We start from the raw sequence: 18968 nt of genomic DNA, 5'->3' as shown, positions 1-18968 counted from the left end.
AATAAATAAAAATATGTTATATTAAGGTTAAATGTAATTTAAAAAACAACTAAAAAAATATTTTTTTTGTTTAGAAGGTTGTGATAATATGGATAATACTAATTCAATCTGAATTTAATCCAATCCGGACTCAATCCGATTGGACGATCGATCTCAATCCAATACAAATAAGTATTTCGAATTTAGAGTTGCAGCTGTAACTTCTTCTCCCAGTTTCGACTATAACCGATTAAGAATTTATTTTTATTTTAAAATCTTAAGAGTTTGTTTGAAATTGATTCTTTAATTTTGATCTTTTTAAATACACAAAATATTAAAATAAATATAGCAATTATTTTACCAATTTATTTTATTTTTTTAGTATATTTTTTAGGATTTAAATAAATAATTCTTTTAGGTGAATTGGATACAAAATTCATTCTAAATTATTATTTTTTGTCCTTTAATTTTTCTAAAATTATTTTAAAATAAATGAATACAACATTTATCTCAAATAATTTTAGTTTTATTATTTTGACCATTTTTCTTAATTAATTAGGTCTTAATTATCACAATAATTAGCCAAATTAATTATTTTAATTGGTTTTTGGCCATGTGGTTAATTATTTGGACTTTATTTATTTAAAACTAATTCAAAATAACTATTTTAATATTATAAATTGGGATGTATATTTTTAGTGCTTACACTTGTGAAAATCACAGAATATTTTTACCTTCTCTCATTTGTGTTGGAGAGTTTTGCCGATGACTGCTTCCCAAGATAAAATATAACCTCTAATGGTTTAGCATATAAAAACCACTACAATAAAGAATTAGACCAAAATACATGAATCACAATCACTAGGTTTAAAGAGAACTAGTCAAGTCAAGACCTCGAAGAACGCTCACAAAGCACACACACAAAGATAAAGAAATACTTTTGGAATTCTAGAGTGAGAAATGATAAGATGATGTGTGGAAATAAATACAAGGTGAAGGGATATATATAGTTGAAAATTAAACCTTAAAACTATTAACCAATTCTTTAATCCAACGGTCACTAATCCATCCCTCCATCCAATGGTTATCCTTATTTGCCTTTTCATTATCCTTACAAATTACATCCATCAATAAGTATTTTGAAGTTACAATAGTAATTAACAACATTTGTTCATTGCCTCATTCAAGACATTATTGTTATTTATAACAATTAACAAATTCATTTTCATTTGAATTAAATTTTACCTTAATTCACATTAATTTGGTGTGAATTTAATTGGATTAATTTCACATTAATTCAAATTTGAATTTGGTGTGAATTTCATTTGGATTAAATTTTAACATTAATTCACATTTAAATTTGGAGTAAATTTCATTTGGATTAAATTTTACCATAAATTTTAATTTTAATTTGGTATGAATTTTATTTGAATTAAATTCACCATTAATTCAAATTTGAATTTGGTGTGAATTTAATTTGGATTAAATTTCACCATTAATTCACATTTGAATTTGGTGTGGATTTTATTCGCCAAAATATAATTTCTATTTAATTATTGAAATTAGTTTAATTCCAAAAATTCCGCGTATTAATGAAAATTGAAAGATTAACCCGGTGAAAGGTTCAATAGTTGAATCCTACATAGGATAGTTATGTGTAACCCTTTGAACTTTCTCTTATGAAAGTATATAACTTTATTAGCCGATTAGTAGACTGCTGTCATTGAACTATTCTGTCTTTTGTGTAAACGATTACACACTTAAAAATAAAATTCTTCTTGATTCATGTCTGATCTCATTATTGTGTTCGTTTTACCCATGAACACTTGTCTAGTTCAGTAAGAGAGTCAAGAATTGAGCCATTTAATTCTTTCGAAGCGACCCCACTTCTCTCTCACATAGGTTATATCTTTGTTCACAAAGAATAATTAAAAGCATGTATGTTTATCCTTTTCCGAAATACTTTTTATCGTAGAAATTTTCCCCATAACAATCTACCAGGTTTAGTACAATTAGGTTGTCTCATTGAACCTAGTTTTGGGATCTCCAATCATCATATGTTGGGTTCCTTTCATAATAATTTATTGTAGGCTTAAGTCTCATTCCTTGTGAGGACTTTAACACCAACTCTCTTTAACTATTTGGTTAGCAGATCCACAATCTTATCTTTTGATTTTACGTAATCAATTGAGATAATTCCAGTAGAGAGTCATTGTTTAATGGTATTATGTCTACGACGTATATGTCTAGACTTACCATTTTACATATGACTATTAGCTCGTCCGATCGCAGATTGACTATCACAATTAATAAAAATTACTAGTGCGGTCTTAGACCACATTGAAATATCTTCTTAGAATAGACGTAGCCATTCAGCTTCTTCACTACACTTGTCAAGAGCTATAAATTCATATTCCATCATGAATCTAGCAATAAAAGTTTATTTGAATATTTCTAAGATACAACCGCACCTCCAAGTGTAAATACATATCCACTTATTGACTTAGAGTCTTTCATATCTGAAATCCAATTAGCATTAGTGTACCCTTCGATAACAAAAAGATGTCTCGTGTAGTAGACCATAATCACGAGTGTTTCTCAAAAACCTAAGTAATCATACAATGGCTTTCCAATGTTTATTACCTGGATCACGAGTCTTTTGTGTTGACATATCTATATATATATATATAATGCTTAATTTGAATATGTTTGGTTGTCAGGTTGAGAACTCTGGTTAATTTAGATATATATGTGGAGAGTAACACTAGTAAAAAAAGATCTATACCTATCGGTAATACCTTTATTACCAATTGAAAGGGTAATACCGATTGGATGTAATTTGATCATCACCAATCGGTAGAAGCTCTCTCGGTGTTACAAATTCAAGGCATGTTGATTAGAACTCTAACCAATCGGTATAGGATAATACCGATTGATATTTTAACCAGTTGGTACAGGGTAACACCGATCGATATTTTAACCAATCAGTATAAACCTTTTTTCAAAGAAAAAGATAAAAAACGATGAATCGTCTTATCTAATTGCCTAGTGGTGTCTAGTTGTGTTTAATATTACTATTAATTACCATTGCATCAAGCATATCAGAGGGAAGTATTAAACATTTCAAAAGTTAGTCATAATGAAATTTCAAACACAATGAACCAAGTTAGGAAGGATCAAAATTCCATTTTCATATACACAATTCATTAACACATACTTTCAATATCTTAAAATTCTTAGCCCCAACAATAATAAAGAGTTCTAAATAAACTCCACCCCAAAACTTACAATAGCACAAGCTTAAGGTTCATTTTCACCTGCATTTAACAAACACTAATTCATTTTTCTAATTAGATCATTGTTTTTAATCTCGTGGTTTCCAGTGTCTCCTCCATCTTTGTATAGATTCTTTCCAGTAAGTGTCTTTTTCGGCTTATTGAGCACAAATGGACAGAGAAAATCGTTTATCTTGAAATGTTTACCAACATAGGAAATTTCATGTACAAGATCCTTAATGGATAACATGTTGTATTGCCCAAGTGTCTGTCAAGTAAAAATCGAGAATAAGAACAACAAGGAGATGTGTAAATAACAAGTGTTGATGATGAAAGAATTTTCTCTACCTGTTCGATTATGTTATTGTCAATTAGAGGAACCTTTGGCTTTTCAAATATCCCCTCACCTTTCTTAAAGATTAAATATCTCACTCTCCTCAGGTTAGGATAACTTCACAAAAAGAAAAGAAAATATATAAGCTCAAAAGTATTGAAGAAATGTAATAAAAATAGGGCAAAAAAAGAGAGCCCAAAGTGTGACAATTCAAAAATAATTTAACAAGCAAATTGAATTCATGTTGATTACATTTATCTGTTTCTAGATCGAGATAGGGATGAGATATCACCAATAAATTGTAGACTAAATTCAGTTTCTAAATGAAAAATCTAACAGAAAACATTTTCCATAAAACCTTCATCTTCAAAGCCATTAAAAGAAAAGAAGAATGAAAGTAATCAAATAACAAGTATGTCATACAAATGTGATAAAAAGTTGGACCTTTAGCAAAAGATTCATAGTCCTATCATTTGCCTTCAAAAATACCCCAATAGAGATTTTCCTCAATCCAAGTGTGTACGGAATCTTCCTTGTTATTGGATACATATCAGTCATCTTAATAGAGTAATAGTTATCGGAATATCAAAAACAAAGAAAACAACTAAGATCTAGATTACCCCTTAATACGAGTAACGAAAATCAACTTTGATTCATCCATAATAGGAGCTTGTCTCTAACGCTTAGACATAATCTTCATCTGAATAAAATACAATTCCTAAAATCAAAATGAACATAGGGTTAGTTAATCGTGAATCTGTTTAACTTTGAGAAACAACAGAAAGAATGTAACCAAATGAACTGTTCGAACGATCTCCTTATGATTTCTTAACTCTTTACTGCAATTGAAACTTTCTCTTGATTGCCCACTCTTCATTATTTCTTCTTTTCTTCAATATCATTTCAGGAGCATAATCTAGTTACCTAGTGGTGTATAGAATAAAGATAATTGGGGATAGAGAGGGGATAAGCGGGGGCGTGGCAAGGTACAGACTAGTGAAATAATGGGTTGTGGTTAGGGAAAGAGAAAAGAAAGAATAGTTTATTTGCTAATTAAAAGGGAAATACCGATTGGTAAGAAAATCAATCGGTAATATGACTTAATAAATACCGATTGGTGGAAAAACCAATCGGTAATATGACTAAAAATGTGGCAAAATTGCTGCCCTTTTTCTTGGCCTTTGTTTAGGGCTATATTGATTGATTTTTCTACCAATCAGTAGTATTAATGGGACTTTACCAATTGGTTGTAACACCAATTGGTATTAACCGAATAATACCAATTGATTTTTTTACCAATCGGTATTATTCTTTTAATATCGAATTGCTATTAAAACCAGTTAGTGGAGTTTGTCGTCATTTGCCCTTTTTTACTAGTGTAAATTGATACTTGAGTCGAATCGTTGGTTGACCCGCTCATAAATTTGAAATGGTTAGAAATAAAATTAAGAAATTTATATTTATGTTTCAAACTTGCAACCTAACAAAAAAGTACAACCCTAACTAAGTAAATTACTCGTGTCTACTTAGTTTGCTAACTGCATAGGCTATGTCTGGTCTTGTAAAACTCATTAAATACATTTGACTCCCAATTATTCGAGAATATTCTAATTAAGAAACACTCTCTCCACAATTTTTATATAGATGTTGACTCGTATCTAACGGAGTCTTAGCCAATGCATAATCATCCTTGTTAAATTTTTTAAGGATCTTATCCACATAATATGATTGACTTAGAACTATCCCTTCCGATGTTCTAATCACTTTAATTCTAAGAATCACATCATCCAATCCCAAATCTTTCATGTCAAATTTTGAATTTAACATATCTTTAGTGGATGTAACCATTTTATCATTACTTCCAATGATAAGTATGTCATATACATAAAGACATAAAATGACGTAACCATTTTTTGTGTCTTTAATATAAATACATTTGTCACATTCATTGATATTGAATCCACTTGAGATCGTAGCATGATCAAATTTATCATGCCATTATTTTGTAGCTTGTTTTAATCCATACAAAGACTTAACCAATTTACAAACTTTATTTGCTTGCCCTTGAGTAGAAACCCTTGTGGTTGATCTATATAAATTTCTTCTTCCAAGTCTCCTTTTAATAAAGTTGTTTCCATTTAATGAACTTCTAGATTGCGCAAAGAAGCAGTTGTAAGAATTAATTGACTATAAGTTATTCTTGTAACCAGAGAATATGTATCAAAATAATCAAGACTTTTTCGTTGACGATATCCTTTACCATCAGTCTTGCCTTATATTTATCAATTGATCCATCAACTTTCATTTTCCTTTTGAAAATCCATCGACAACCTAGTGGTTTATTTCCCGGAGGCAGATCCACTAGTTCCCATGTATGGTTTTACAAGATAGATTCTATCTCACTATTAATTGTCTCTTTCCATTGAGGCCCTTTAGATGAGGTAATTGACTCATTATAAGTTTGAGGTTCACTTTCCATCAAGAAAGTAATAAAATTTGGACCAAATGATATTTCTGTTATAGCCCGTTTACTTTGTCTAAGTTCAACCTCAACCTCAACTTCATTATATTTTTCTTGTTTATCTAGTTCAAGAAATCTTTTTGGAGAACGTTTTTCTTCATTAGACTTATATGGAATTACATGTTCAAATAACGATACATTTCTCAATTCTATTATCGTATTCTTATGAATATCCGAAATGTCCAATTTTAACACAAGAAAATGATAAGCACTATTGTTATGTGCATGTAGTTTTCGGTCCAACTTTTACATTTTTAGGTAATTGTACGGTTACCTTATCTACCCCCACATTTGTAAATATTCATATGATGGTTTTATTTCATGCCGTAACTCATATGGACTTTTATCAAGCTTCTTTCGTGGAACCTTATTTAAAACGTAATTAGCCATCAAAATAGTTTCTCTCACGTGTTTTGTGTTAGACTAGAACTTAATAGAAGTGAGTTCATCATTTCTTTTAATGTTCTATTTTTGCTCTCAATCGTATCATTTTGTTGAGATGAATATGGTTTTTTCGTCTCATGGATTATACCATGTTGATCACATAGCTCGATAAAATGTGATTCATATTCACCTTCTCTATCACTTCTTAACACATTAATCTTTTTACCAAGTTGGTTTTCAACCATATTTTTATAAAAAATGAATTTATCTATGGCTTCATCTTATTTTTAAGAATATACACATAACAATATTTTGTGTTATCATCAATAAAAATAATTAAGTATTTTCCTCCACCACATGTTGGTGTTCCTTTTAAATCACACATGTTTGTATGAATTAAATCAAGTGGTCTATTATTTCTTTCAACATTTCAAAATGATGATCTCATCAATTTCGCTTCACCACAAATTTCACACTTGTGTTTCTTATTTATTTCGAATGTAGGTATACTTTCAATTTTATTAATTGATGTATCGAATCATAATTAATATGACATAGCCTACCATGCTATAAAATGAAAGACTCTAACAAATAAATAAAAGAGTTATTCTTATTACTCATATTTGGCTTAAATACCATTACATTAAGATTAAAAAGCTCATTAGTAACGTAACCTCTACCTACAAACATTCCACATTTGGATAAAATAATTTTATCCGACTCAATCATAATTCTAAAACCATGCTTACTTAAGAGAGTATATCAAAATTTTTCGGATCTTTAAAACATAAAACATATTAGTCAAAGTTAGTCTTTCTCTGAAGACAACCTTAACACCACTTTTCCTTCACCTGGTATGTCGGAGGTGGCAGAATTCCCCATGAACAACTTTTCACCATTTCTCACTTCTTCGAAGGTTGAAAATAATTCTTTATTGGAGCAAACATGTCTTGTAGCTCCTATGTCAATCCACCATTCTCGTGGATTAGACCCCCCCATCAAGTTAACCTCGGATATCACCGCGCATAGATCTATTTCCGATAATTCTTGAGTTAAGTTAGTCTCTCGAACTCTTCTCTACTTCTTGAAATCGGAAAATCTATGGACATGCCATTGCAATTTAAACACTTTCCTATGAACTCCTTAGAAATTCCTTCCACCTTTAGGATTAAGGTTTTAATTTTTGATAATATAATTATGTTTCTTCTTGTCTTTAACATGTTCCACCATATTTGCTGTAGCCACATGGTGATTAAAGTATTTCATTTAGGCACTTTTATTTTCATCTAATGTGTAGACGAATCAACAATTTTTCTATGTTCATCTCCTTTCGTTTGTACTTAATGTAGTTTTGAAATCGTTCTAAGATGGTGGAAGTTTCTTAATAATAGCTGCCACTTTGAAAGTTTCTCCCAAATTCATTCCCTCAGCATGAATTTCATGCAAAGTAACTTGGATATCTAGAACTTGTTTAATGGCCGGTTTTGAATCTTACATTTTGTAGTCCAAAAAATGACCGACCATAAAAAAATTTTGCACTCGCATATTCAGTTTTGTATTTATGTCCAAAAGATTTCCATAGTTCTTTGGCCGTATTATTTTTACTTTACACATTGTACAATGAATCTAACAACCCATTCAATGCGTAATTTCTACACAAGAAATATGAATGGTGTCAAGCATCAATGGTCGAAGCCACTTGCACATCAACTTTCGGATGCATGTTTGCATACGATGATGAAGCCACATATGACTCATCACTCTTAGGAGTAAGAGGATCCTCCATGAGGAATCGTGCGAGACTCAAGGTCGTGAGGTGGACAAATATTTTATGTTGACATCTCTTAAAGTTTGAGCCATCAAACTTTTATGACTTATCCAGATGGTTAGCGGGAACCGGCATCCTCATGTGGGAAGTAGGTGTTTCTGTTGTTATTTCTGAAACAAAACCAGAGACGTGTAAAAATCCAAGATAAGTAATATTTTAACTATTTTAAGATGGTTGGTTATCTTTTCTCGTAACAATTACACTTCAATATTATATTAATACATCAAAATCTTAATAGAATAAATACAATAGATTATTAAATTAAACCAAGAAGAATCTTCTTGTTTGCTCTGAGGCCTATGAAAATCATAATTCCCTTAAATCAGTTTCACCGTCTCCCGTTTGTGGTTGAGAGATTCGTCGGTGGTTGCTTCCTATGGTACAACAGAATTTGCAATGGTTTAGCATAGAAAAACCACTACAACAACGAACTAGACAAAAATACATAATTTGCAATCACCGGGTTTCAAGAAAATTAGTCGAGTCAAGAACTCGAAGAAGCACTCACAAAGATATAGAAAGACTTTTGGAATTTTAAAGTGAGAAATAATAAGATGATGTGTGGAAAAGAATACAAGGTTAAGGAATATATATAGTTGGAAATTAAACCCTAAAATCATTAATCAATTCTTTAATCCAATGACCACTAATTCATCATCCATCCATCAAATGGTTATCCTTGCTTGCATTTTCATTATCCTTGAAAGTTACATCCATCAATAAGTATTTTATAGTTACAATAGCAATTAACAACATTTGTTAATTGTATCATTCAAGGCATTAATGTTAATTATAACAATTAACAAATTCATTTTCATTTGTAATAAATTTTACTTTAATTCACATTGAATTGGTGTGAATTTCATTTGGATTAATTTTACATTAATTCACATAAATATGGTGTGAATTTCATTTGAATTAATTTTTACCATTAATTCACATTAGAATTTGGTATGAAATTCATTTGGATTAAATTTCACCATTAATTCATATTTAAATTGGGTGAGAATTTCATTTAAATTAAATTTCACCATTAATTCATATTCGAATTTAGTGTGAATTATATTTGGATTAAATTTCACCATTAATTCACATTTGAATTTGGTGTGAATTTCATTTGCCCCAATATAATTTTCATTTAATTAATGTAATAGTTTAATTCCAATAATCCCTCACATTAATGGAAATTGAAAAATTAACTAGGTGAAATGTTCAACAGTTGAATCATACATAGGATAAGTAGGTGTAACCCTTTGAACATTCCCTTATAAAAGTATATAACTTTACTAGTCGATTAGTAGACTCGATGTCCTTAAACTATTTTGTCTTTTGTGTAGTTTATTACACAATTTCACATATAATTCTTCTTGATACATGTCAGTTCTCATGATTGTGTTCGTTTTGGCCATGAACACTCGTTTGGTTTAGTGAGAGGGTCTAGAATTGAGTTGTGCAATTTTTCGAAGCGACCCCACTTCTCTGTCACATAGGTGATATATTTGTTCACAAAGAATCATTAAAAGCATGTATGCTTATCCTTTCTTGAAATACTATTTTATTGTAGGATTTTTTTACACATAATAATCTACCAAGTTTAGTACAATTAGGTTGTCCTGTTGAACTTAGTTCTTGGGATCTCTAGTCATCATAAGTTGGATTTCCCTTCATACTAACTTATTATAGGATTAAGTTTCATTCCATGTGAGGACTTTAGCACCCACTCTAAATTTAACCATTTGAATAGCGGATCCACAATATTATCTTTTGATTTTTTGTAATCAATTGAGATAATTCCAGTAGAGAGTAATTGTTTAATGGTATTATATCAACATTATACATATGACTCTTAGCTCGACCGATCGTAGATTGATTATCACAATGAATAGAAAATACTAGTACGGTCTTAGACCATATTGGAATATCTTCTAAGAATAGACGTCGCCATTCAGCTTATTCACCACACTTGTCAAGAGCTATAAATTTAGATTTCATCGTGGATCTAGAAATAACAGTTTGTTTAAATATTTCTAAGATTTAGTCGCACCTCCAAGTGTAAATACATATAATCTTGTTGACTAAGAGTTTTTCATATCTGAAATCCAATTAGCATTAGTGTACACTTTGATAATAGTAGGATGTCTCGTGTAGTGCAGATCATAATCACGAGTATTTCTTAAATGCCTAAGTAATCATACAATGTCTTTCCAATGTTTATTACCCGAATCACGAGTCCTTTGGGTAGACCATAATCACGAGTCTTTTATGCAGACCATAATCACGAGTCTTTTGTGTAGACCATAATCACGAGTCTTTTGTGTTGACATGTATATATATATATAATGCTTAATTTGAATTTGTTTGATTTGTCGAGTCGAGAGTTGTGATTAATTTGGATATATATGTGAGAGTAAAAGCATATTTGGGTCGGATCGTGGGTTGACCCGTCCATAAACTTGTAAGAGATTAAAATGAAATTAAGAATCCTATATGCATGTTTCAAACTTGCAACCAAACAAAAAAAGTACAAATCTTTAACCAACTAAACTAATAAAACTTTATATTTTAAATTTAACACCAAATTTTATGAATGTGCGACATTCCTAATAATATAAGTTCGACTTTTTAAGTAACTAATATATATATATATATATATAATAATGCATCCCTATTCTAGCCTAGCGGCAACAAGATGTGGATATTCTCAGACTCTTGAAATCATGGGTTCGAGCTCGTTAGACGGCAAGTTCTGTGCCTACTTAAATGGTTAAGTGTGTTTGTGGGTTATGTGCTTACACATTGTCTAATTGTTTGATTTGTCGAGTCAAGAGTTGTGATTAATTTGGATATATATGTGAGAGTAGATTGATACTTGGGTCGGATCGTGGGTAAAACCGCCCATAAACTTGAAACGGTTAAAAATAAAAATAAAAATATTATATATATATGTTTCGATCTTGCTACCTAACAAAATAATTAATGTACGACATTTTTAACAATATAAGTTCAAATTTTTAACTAACTAATATATATATATAATGCTAATTTGAATTTGTTTGGTTTTCCGGGTTTTGAGGTGTGATTAATTTGGATATATATGTGAGAGTAATGGATACTTCGGTCGGATCATGGGTTGACCTGCCCATAAACTTGAAACGGTTAAAAATAAAATTAAAATGATATATGTATGTTTTGAACTTGCAACCTAACAAAACAAGTACAACTCTTTAACCAACTAAGTTAATAAGACTTTATATTTTAAATTCAACACAAAATTTGATGAACGTGTGACATTCCTAACAATATAAGTTCAACATTTTATCTAACTAATATATATATATATATAATAATGCTTAATTTGAATTTGATTGGTTTGTCATATCGAGAGCTATGGTTAATTTGAATTTATATGTGAGAATAAATGGATACTTGGGTCGGATTGTGGGTTAACCCGCCCATAAACTTGAAACTATTAAAAAAAATAAAACTATTATATGTTTGTTTCGAATTTGAAACCTAATAAAACAAATACAACCCTTTAACCAACAAAGCTAATAAGACATATTTTAAATTCAACACCAAATTTGATTGACGTGCGACATTCCAAACAATATAAACTCAGTTTTTTAACTAAATAATCTATATATTTATATATATATAATAAAGTTTCATTTGAATTTGTTTGGTTTGCGGATCGAGAAATGTGGTTAATTTGAATATATATATATGATAGTAAATAGATACTTGGGTCGGATCGTGGGTTGACCCACCCATAAACTTGAAACGGTTAAAAAAATTAAAAATGTTTTATGTATGTTTCGAACTTGAAAAATAACAAAATAAGTACAACTCTTTAACCAACTAAACTAATAAGACTTTATATTTTAAATTCAACACCAAATTTAATGAACGTGCAACATTTCTAACAATATCAGTTCAATTTTTTAACTAACTAATCTATATATTTATATATATAATAATATTATTTAGAATTTGTTTGGTTTTCCAGATTTAGAGTTGTGGTTAATTTGAAAATATATGTGATAGTAAATTGATACTTCGATCGGATCGTGGGTTGACATACCCATAAATTTAAAACGAATAAAAATAAAATTAAAAATGTTATAGGTATGTTTCGAACTTGTAACCTAACAAAAGAAATACAACCCATTAACCAACTAATCTAATAAGATTATATATTTTAAATTCAACACCAAAATATATAAACTTACAACATTCCTAACAATATAAATTCAACTTTTTAACTAACTAATATATAAATATATATATATATAAATATTATAATGTTAATTTGAATTTGTTTAGTTTTCTAGGTCCAGAGCTGTGGTTAATTTGAATATGTGAGAATAAATGGATACTTTGGTCGGATCGTGGGTTGACCCGCCCATAAACTTGAAACGGTTAAAAATAAAATTAAAAATGATATATGTTGTTTTGAACTTGCAACCTAACAAAATAAAACTAAGCTAATAAGACTATATTTTAAATTAAACACCAAATTTCATGAACGTGCAACATTTCTAACAATATAAGTTTAATATTTTAACTAACTAAAATATATATATATATATATATAATAATGCTTAATTTGAATTTGCATGGTTGTTGGATTAAGAGTTGTGGTTAATTTGGATATATATATATATATATATATATATATATATATATATATATATATATATATATATATATATATATATATATATATATATATATATATATATATATATATATATATATATATATATATATATATATATATATATGTGTGTGTGTGTGTGTGTGTGTATGTGTGTGTGTGAGTAATGGATATTTTGGTCGAATCGTGGGTTGACCCGCACATAAATTTGAAATGGTTAAAAAAATTAAAAAATACGCTATGTATGTTTAGAACTTGCAACCTAACAAAACTAGTATATCCTTTTAACCAACTAAGCTATTAAGACTTTATTATATTTGAAATTCAAAATCAAATTTGATGTACGTACGACATTCCTAACAATATAAGTTTAACTTTTTAATTAACTAATCTATATATATTATAATCTTAATTTGAATTTGTTTGGTTTTCCGGGTCCAGAGTTGTGGTTAAGTTGCATATATATATATATATATATATATATATATATATATATATATATATATATATATATATATATAAGAGTAAACGAATACTTCAATTGGATCGTGGGTTGATCTACCCATAAACTTGAAACGGTTAAAAATAAAATTAAAAATGATATATGTATGTTTTTAACTTGCAACCTAACAAAACAAGTACAACCCTTTAACCAACAAAGATTATAAGACTTTATATTTTAAATTCAACATCAAATTTGATTAACTTACCACATTTCTAACAATATAAGTTCAACACTTTAACTAACTAAACTATATATAATAATGCTTAATTTGAATTTGCTTGGTTTTGTCGGGTCGAGAGTTGTGGTTAATTTTGATATATATGTGAGAGTAAATGGATACTTGGGTCAAATTGTGGGTTTGCCCGTCCAAAAATTTAAAACGGTTAAAAAAAATTAAAATACTCTATGTATATTTCGAACTTACAACCTAACAAAACAACTACAACATTTTAACCAACTAATCTATATATATAATAATTATCCCATCTTCTATCCTAACGGCAACAAGAGGTGGATATTATCACTCTAAGATCCTAGGTTCGAGCCCATTAGGCGGTAAGGTCTACGCCTGGTTAAATAGTTAAGTGTGTTTGTGGGCTATATGCTTAATCAGTTGTCCCATTTTTTCCCTATTTTTTGTCCCATTTTATATATATATAATAATGCTTAATTTGAATTTTCTTGATTTGTCGGGTCGAGAGTTGTGGTTAATTTGAATATATATGTGAGAATAAATGAATATTTGGGTCTGATCATGGATTGACCCGCCCATAAATTTGAAACAATTAAAAACAATAAAAATGATTTATGTATGTTTCGAATTTACAACCTAACAAAACAAGTATAACTCTTTAACCAACTAAGCTAATAAGACTATATAATTTAAATTTAACACCAAATTTTATGAACGTGCGACATTCCTAACAATATAAGTTAAACTTTTTAACTTAGTAATATATATATATATATATATTATAATAATGCTAATTTGATTTTTTTTGGTTTTCCGGGTCCAAATTTGTGGTTGATTTAGATATATATGTGAGAATAAATTGAGCATTCAGTCCGATATTTGGTTCACCTATCCATAAACTTAAAACGGTTAAAAATAAAATTAGAAATAATATATGTATGTTCAAACTTACAACCTAACAAAACAAGTAAAACTCTTTAACTAACTAAGCTAATAAGACTTTATATTTTAAATTCAACATCAAATTTTATGAACATGTGACATTCTTAGCAATATAAGTTCAACATTTTAACTAACTAATATATATATATATATAATAATGTTTAATTTGAGTTTGCTTGGTTTTTTAAGAGTAAATCGATACTTGGGTCGGATCATGGGTTGATCCGCCCATAAACTTGAAACGGTTAAAAAATTAAAAATGTTCTATGTTTGTTTCAAACTTGCAAACTAACAAAACAAGTATAATCATTTAACTAAGTGTGATTGGGGTATAGTTTTCCAAGGGATAATAAGTCGGTAACAAATGATAGTGGTTAAAAATATGAATCAAATATTTGATTGACCAAAGTGTGAGGTCACGAGGTTAAATATTGATTGAGATTGGTGGCTTATTTTTTCTATGAATAAGAGATGTTTGAAAGTGTGATTGGGATGTGGTTTTCCAAAGTATAAGAGGTAGGTAGTAGAGGATCCTGAAGTCACAAGATTAGAGGTCGATTAAGACTGGTGGTTGGTTTACTGAAGAATAAGAGGCTTGTGAAACTATAATTGAGATTGGTGGTTAGTTTTCTAAGGAATAAAAGGTGTTTGAAAATGTGATTGAGATTGGTGGTTGGTTTACCGAGGGATAAGAGACGTGTGAAAATTTGATAAAGAGACGTATGAAAAGTGTGAGTCACAAGATGTTTAATAATTAACTAATTGGTAATAAATATTAAATACAAAATATATATACATACACAAAATTATAAAATTATTTCAATAATCTCAAGTGGTCTAGTGGTTAAGGTGTTCACATTTCATGTTTATGATCAGTGTTCGGATCCTAAAAACTATAAATTTAAAAGTGAGTATTATAAATATTTGAGAGATCGATGTTAAAGAATGCATTCTTGCGTATAATATATGGTGGCACAACTTTAAAACAAGGGATAAGAGGTATGTGAAAGTGAGAAGTCAGAGTTATTGGTTGATTTTACGAGCATTTGAAATTGTGAGGTCACGAGATGGAGGTCGGGTGGTGGGTAATTTGTCAATCGAGGGGATAAAGAGGCATATAAAAAAAGTGTGAGTCGCAATATAATGATCAATTGGGGTTAGTGGTTAGTTTGACGAGGTATAAGAGGTGTGTGATCAATTGGTATTGGTTGAGTCACAATATAATGATCAATTGAGGGTTAGTGGTTGGTTTAACGAGGTATAAGAAGTGTGTGATCAATTGGTATTGGTTTTTGATTTTGTGAAGTGGGGGTAAAAGAGGTCGTCTAAGATTGGTGGGTTATTTTCTAAGGGAGTAAATAGGCATATGAGGGAATACAGAGGAATGTGAAAAAATGTGAGTCACAAGATGATGGTCAATTGAGGGATTAGTGGTTGGTTTGGCGATGGAAAAGAGGTGTGTGATCGATTGGAATTTATGGTTGATTTATCGAGATAAGAAGTCGATAATAAAAGGAGATATAGATGGTTAAAAATATATAAATAAGATGTTGATTGACCGAAGTATAAACGTGTGTGTGGTCATGAGATTAGAGGTCGAAATTAGGATTAGTGAGTGGTTTTCTAATGAGATAAAGAGGCATATGAAAAAGTTTGAGTCACAAGGTGAGAGGTCGATTGATGTTTGGTTTGACGAGTTATAAGAGGTGTGTGAAAGTATGTGTAAGGTCCATTAGTGAGATGAGATATCGATTGAGATTTGGTAGTTGGTTTGTCGGAAATGGAGAATAATTTAAGATGTTGGTAACAAATGAGATATTATTGGTTAAAAATATATGAATGAGATGTTGATTAACCGAAATATAAAAATGTGTGAGGTCACGAGATTAGAGGTCGATTGTGATTGATGAGTTATTTGTCAAGGGGACAAAGAGACATATGAAAAAATGTGAGCCACAAAATGAGAGGTCGATTGAGGGATTGATGTTGGTTTAACGAGGATAAGAGGTGTGTAAAAGTGTGTGAGGTCACAAGATGAGATGTCGATTGAGATTTGGTGGTTTGTTTAACGAAGTTGGGGTAAAAAAATAGGTCGTGGTAAATATAAAAGAGGATGGAAATAAATGAGATATTAGTGGGTAAAATATATGAATGAGATGTTGATTAATCGAATTGTAAAAGTGTATGAGGTTATGAGATTAAAGATTGATTGAGATTTGTGGGTAATTTTCCAAGTAGATAAAGAGGAATATGAAAAAAGTGTGAGTCACAAGATAAGAGGTCGATTAGTGGTAAAAAAGGTCACGGTAAGGGTAAAAATTATGAGATGAGAGGTGGGATTTATGGGGATAAGAGACTGATAATAAAATGAGATATCAGTGGTTACAAATAATATGAATGAAATTTTAATTGACCGAAATATAAAAATATGTGAGCTCACGATACTAGAGGTCGATTAAGATTGGAGGTTGGTTTGTCGAGTGTGATAAGAGATATGTGAAAAATGTGAGGTCATGATATGAGAGGTCAATTGAGATTGGTGGTTGATTTGACAAAAGATAATAGGTGTGTGAAAGTGTGTAAGGTCATGATATGACATGTGAATTTTGTGATTGGTGGTTAATTTGTCGAAGTGGTGGTAAAAAGGTCGTGGTAATGGATAAGAGGTCGGTTTATAGTGTAAAGCACATCCAACATTACTTTAGATAAGAGTAAAACGTGTATGATAAAACTTTAAGTAAAATTTCTAGATCGATCTGTAGTAACTAACAAGATAAATGGTGTAATTGACTTGATTCTTACTAAAAATAAATTTACATTTCTTTTAAGTGTTTTCTAAACTCATAATTTTTTTTAAAATTTTAGATATTTAATGAATTTTAAAATATATGTTAATATTTAAATTTTAGATTAAACTTAATTTTTAAAAACTAAAATTAATTTTAAATTAATTAAATTTGAATAATATTAATTTAATATAAAATATTTATAAATAAATAATATTTTATTTATATTCTTACCCGTGCAAAGTGCAAAGGTACATAATTTTGCTAGTTATCATTAACTCTTGAAATACTAATAAATTATGATTTGTGGATTATGTGCTTAACCCCTTGGCAATATTTTTACTCCACCAAGATTGTACAGTGGTAAGAGTCGGCTTAAGAGACCAAAATATCACATGTTCGATTTCATTTATAAGTGCTTTGAATTTAAACGGTGAGTCATTGATTTGTGGTGTCATGTTAGCTCTCTTTTAATTTAAAAAAAAATAACTCTTGAAATCCTTTTAAATCATGATTTTTAAAAAGAAATAATAAAATAAAATTATTGAATATTTCAGAAAAAAAACATTGACTACCTCTAATCTTAATATTGTTTTCATTTTGATTCATTATTTTAGAGATTCAATTTCAAACTCTTTATAATTAAGGTGGTATTTCTTCCGATTGAAATAACTTGTTTATCTTAATGTTTTCTGAGTCTTCCAAAAAAATTCAAAATCTTTGAGTTTTTAAGAGGCATAACTCCTCCAAATTTTACATAAATACACCAAATTAAGCAAATTCTCAATTTTAAAATATTGTAGCTTCTCATAATAGATAATCTAACTTGACAATATAATTGAAAAGAAACAAAGTTAAATTATATGGAGCAAAAGAGCTGAAATAATTATTATTAATTATTGATGATTTTCATTAACAGGTTAAGCTGAAAACAAAATAAACTTATACTTCTTCTCCATTCATGTTTGAACTTGAACCATTTGTCTATCCTTTCCTTTGTTCATTCTTTTCAACAACACTTCTTACATACAGGCGGAATGACCGTTATATCGCAGTAACAACAAAACCTAAAGCATCGTTCTCCCGTGCATGCTGTTTATTCAAATTAACACATTAATAATTAGTATACTTTATTTTCATAAACTAGACAAATATATAATTGTATTGTAGTATAAACAAAATAATTATATAAAAAAATTAATTCGATATTGGACGATACAGTACGATGCACCACAGTATCGAGTCTATGATTGAGATTCTGTCGAGTATCAACCATCAAAGGTACACGATTTGGCGTCGCATCTACAATGAAATCTGATGATGTATAAGCTAGTATAACTAAGACAAAAAACACCCAAGAAGATGATATTTTCATATTTGTTGTATGTTGATTATTTCATACTTGTCATCAAATTTATAGGATGAAGAATCATTATCTATAATTATTAATTAAGATTGAAATCTTACTGTAATCTGTAAGATAAGGGTAAAAATAATATGTTATGGAATTATAATAAAATAATTAGTCAAAAAGGGGATAAAAGTAATATTGGGATTAATGTAA

At 29.3% G+C, this 18968-nt stretch overlaps 1 protein-coding gene across 1 annotated transcript; it reads right to left on the bottom strand.

The window, feature by feature from the left end:
• Positions 1–3312: 3312 nt before the first annotated feature.
• LOC124913144 (60S ribosomal protein L7-1-like) lies at positions 3313–7492 on the bottom strand. Its single transcript, XM_047453756.1, has 3 exons — positions 7323–7492; positions 3603–3705; positions 3313–3522 (listed from the first exon to the last, which is right to left on the bottom strand). The coding sequence occupies exons 1-3, from the start codon at positions 7490–7492 to the stop codon at positions 3313–3315; spliced, it is 483 nt and encodes a 160-aa protein (XP_047309712.1).
• Positions 7493–18968: the final 11476 nt, after the last annotated feature.

The sequence above is a fragment of the Impatiens glandulifera genome, chromosome 8 (assembly GCF_907164915.1).
Source record: "Impatiens glandulifera chromosome 8, dImpGla2.1, whole genome shotgun sequence".
Taxonomy (NCBI): Eukaryota; Viridiplantae; Streptophyta; class Magnoliopsida; order Ericales; family Balsaminaceae; genus Impatiens; species Impatiens glandulifera.
This window is presented reverse-complemented; position numbering and strand designations above follow the sequence as displayed.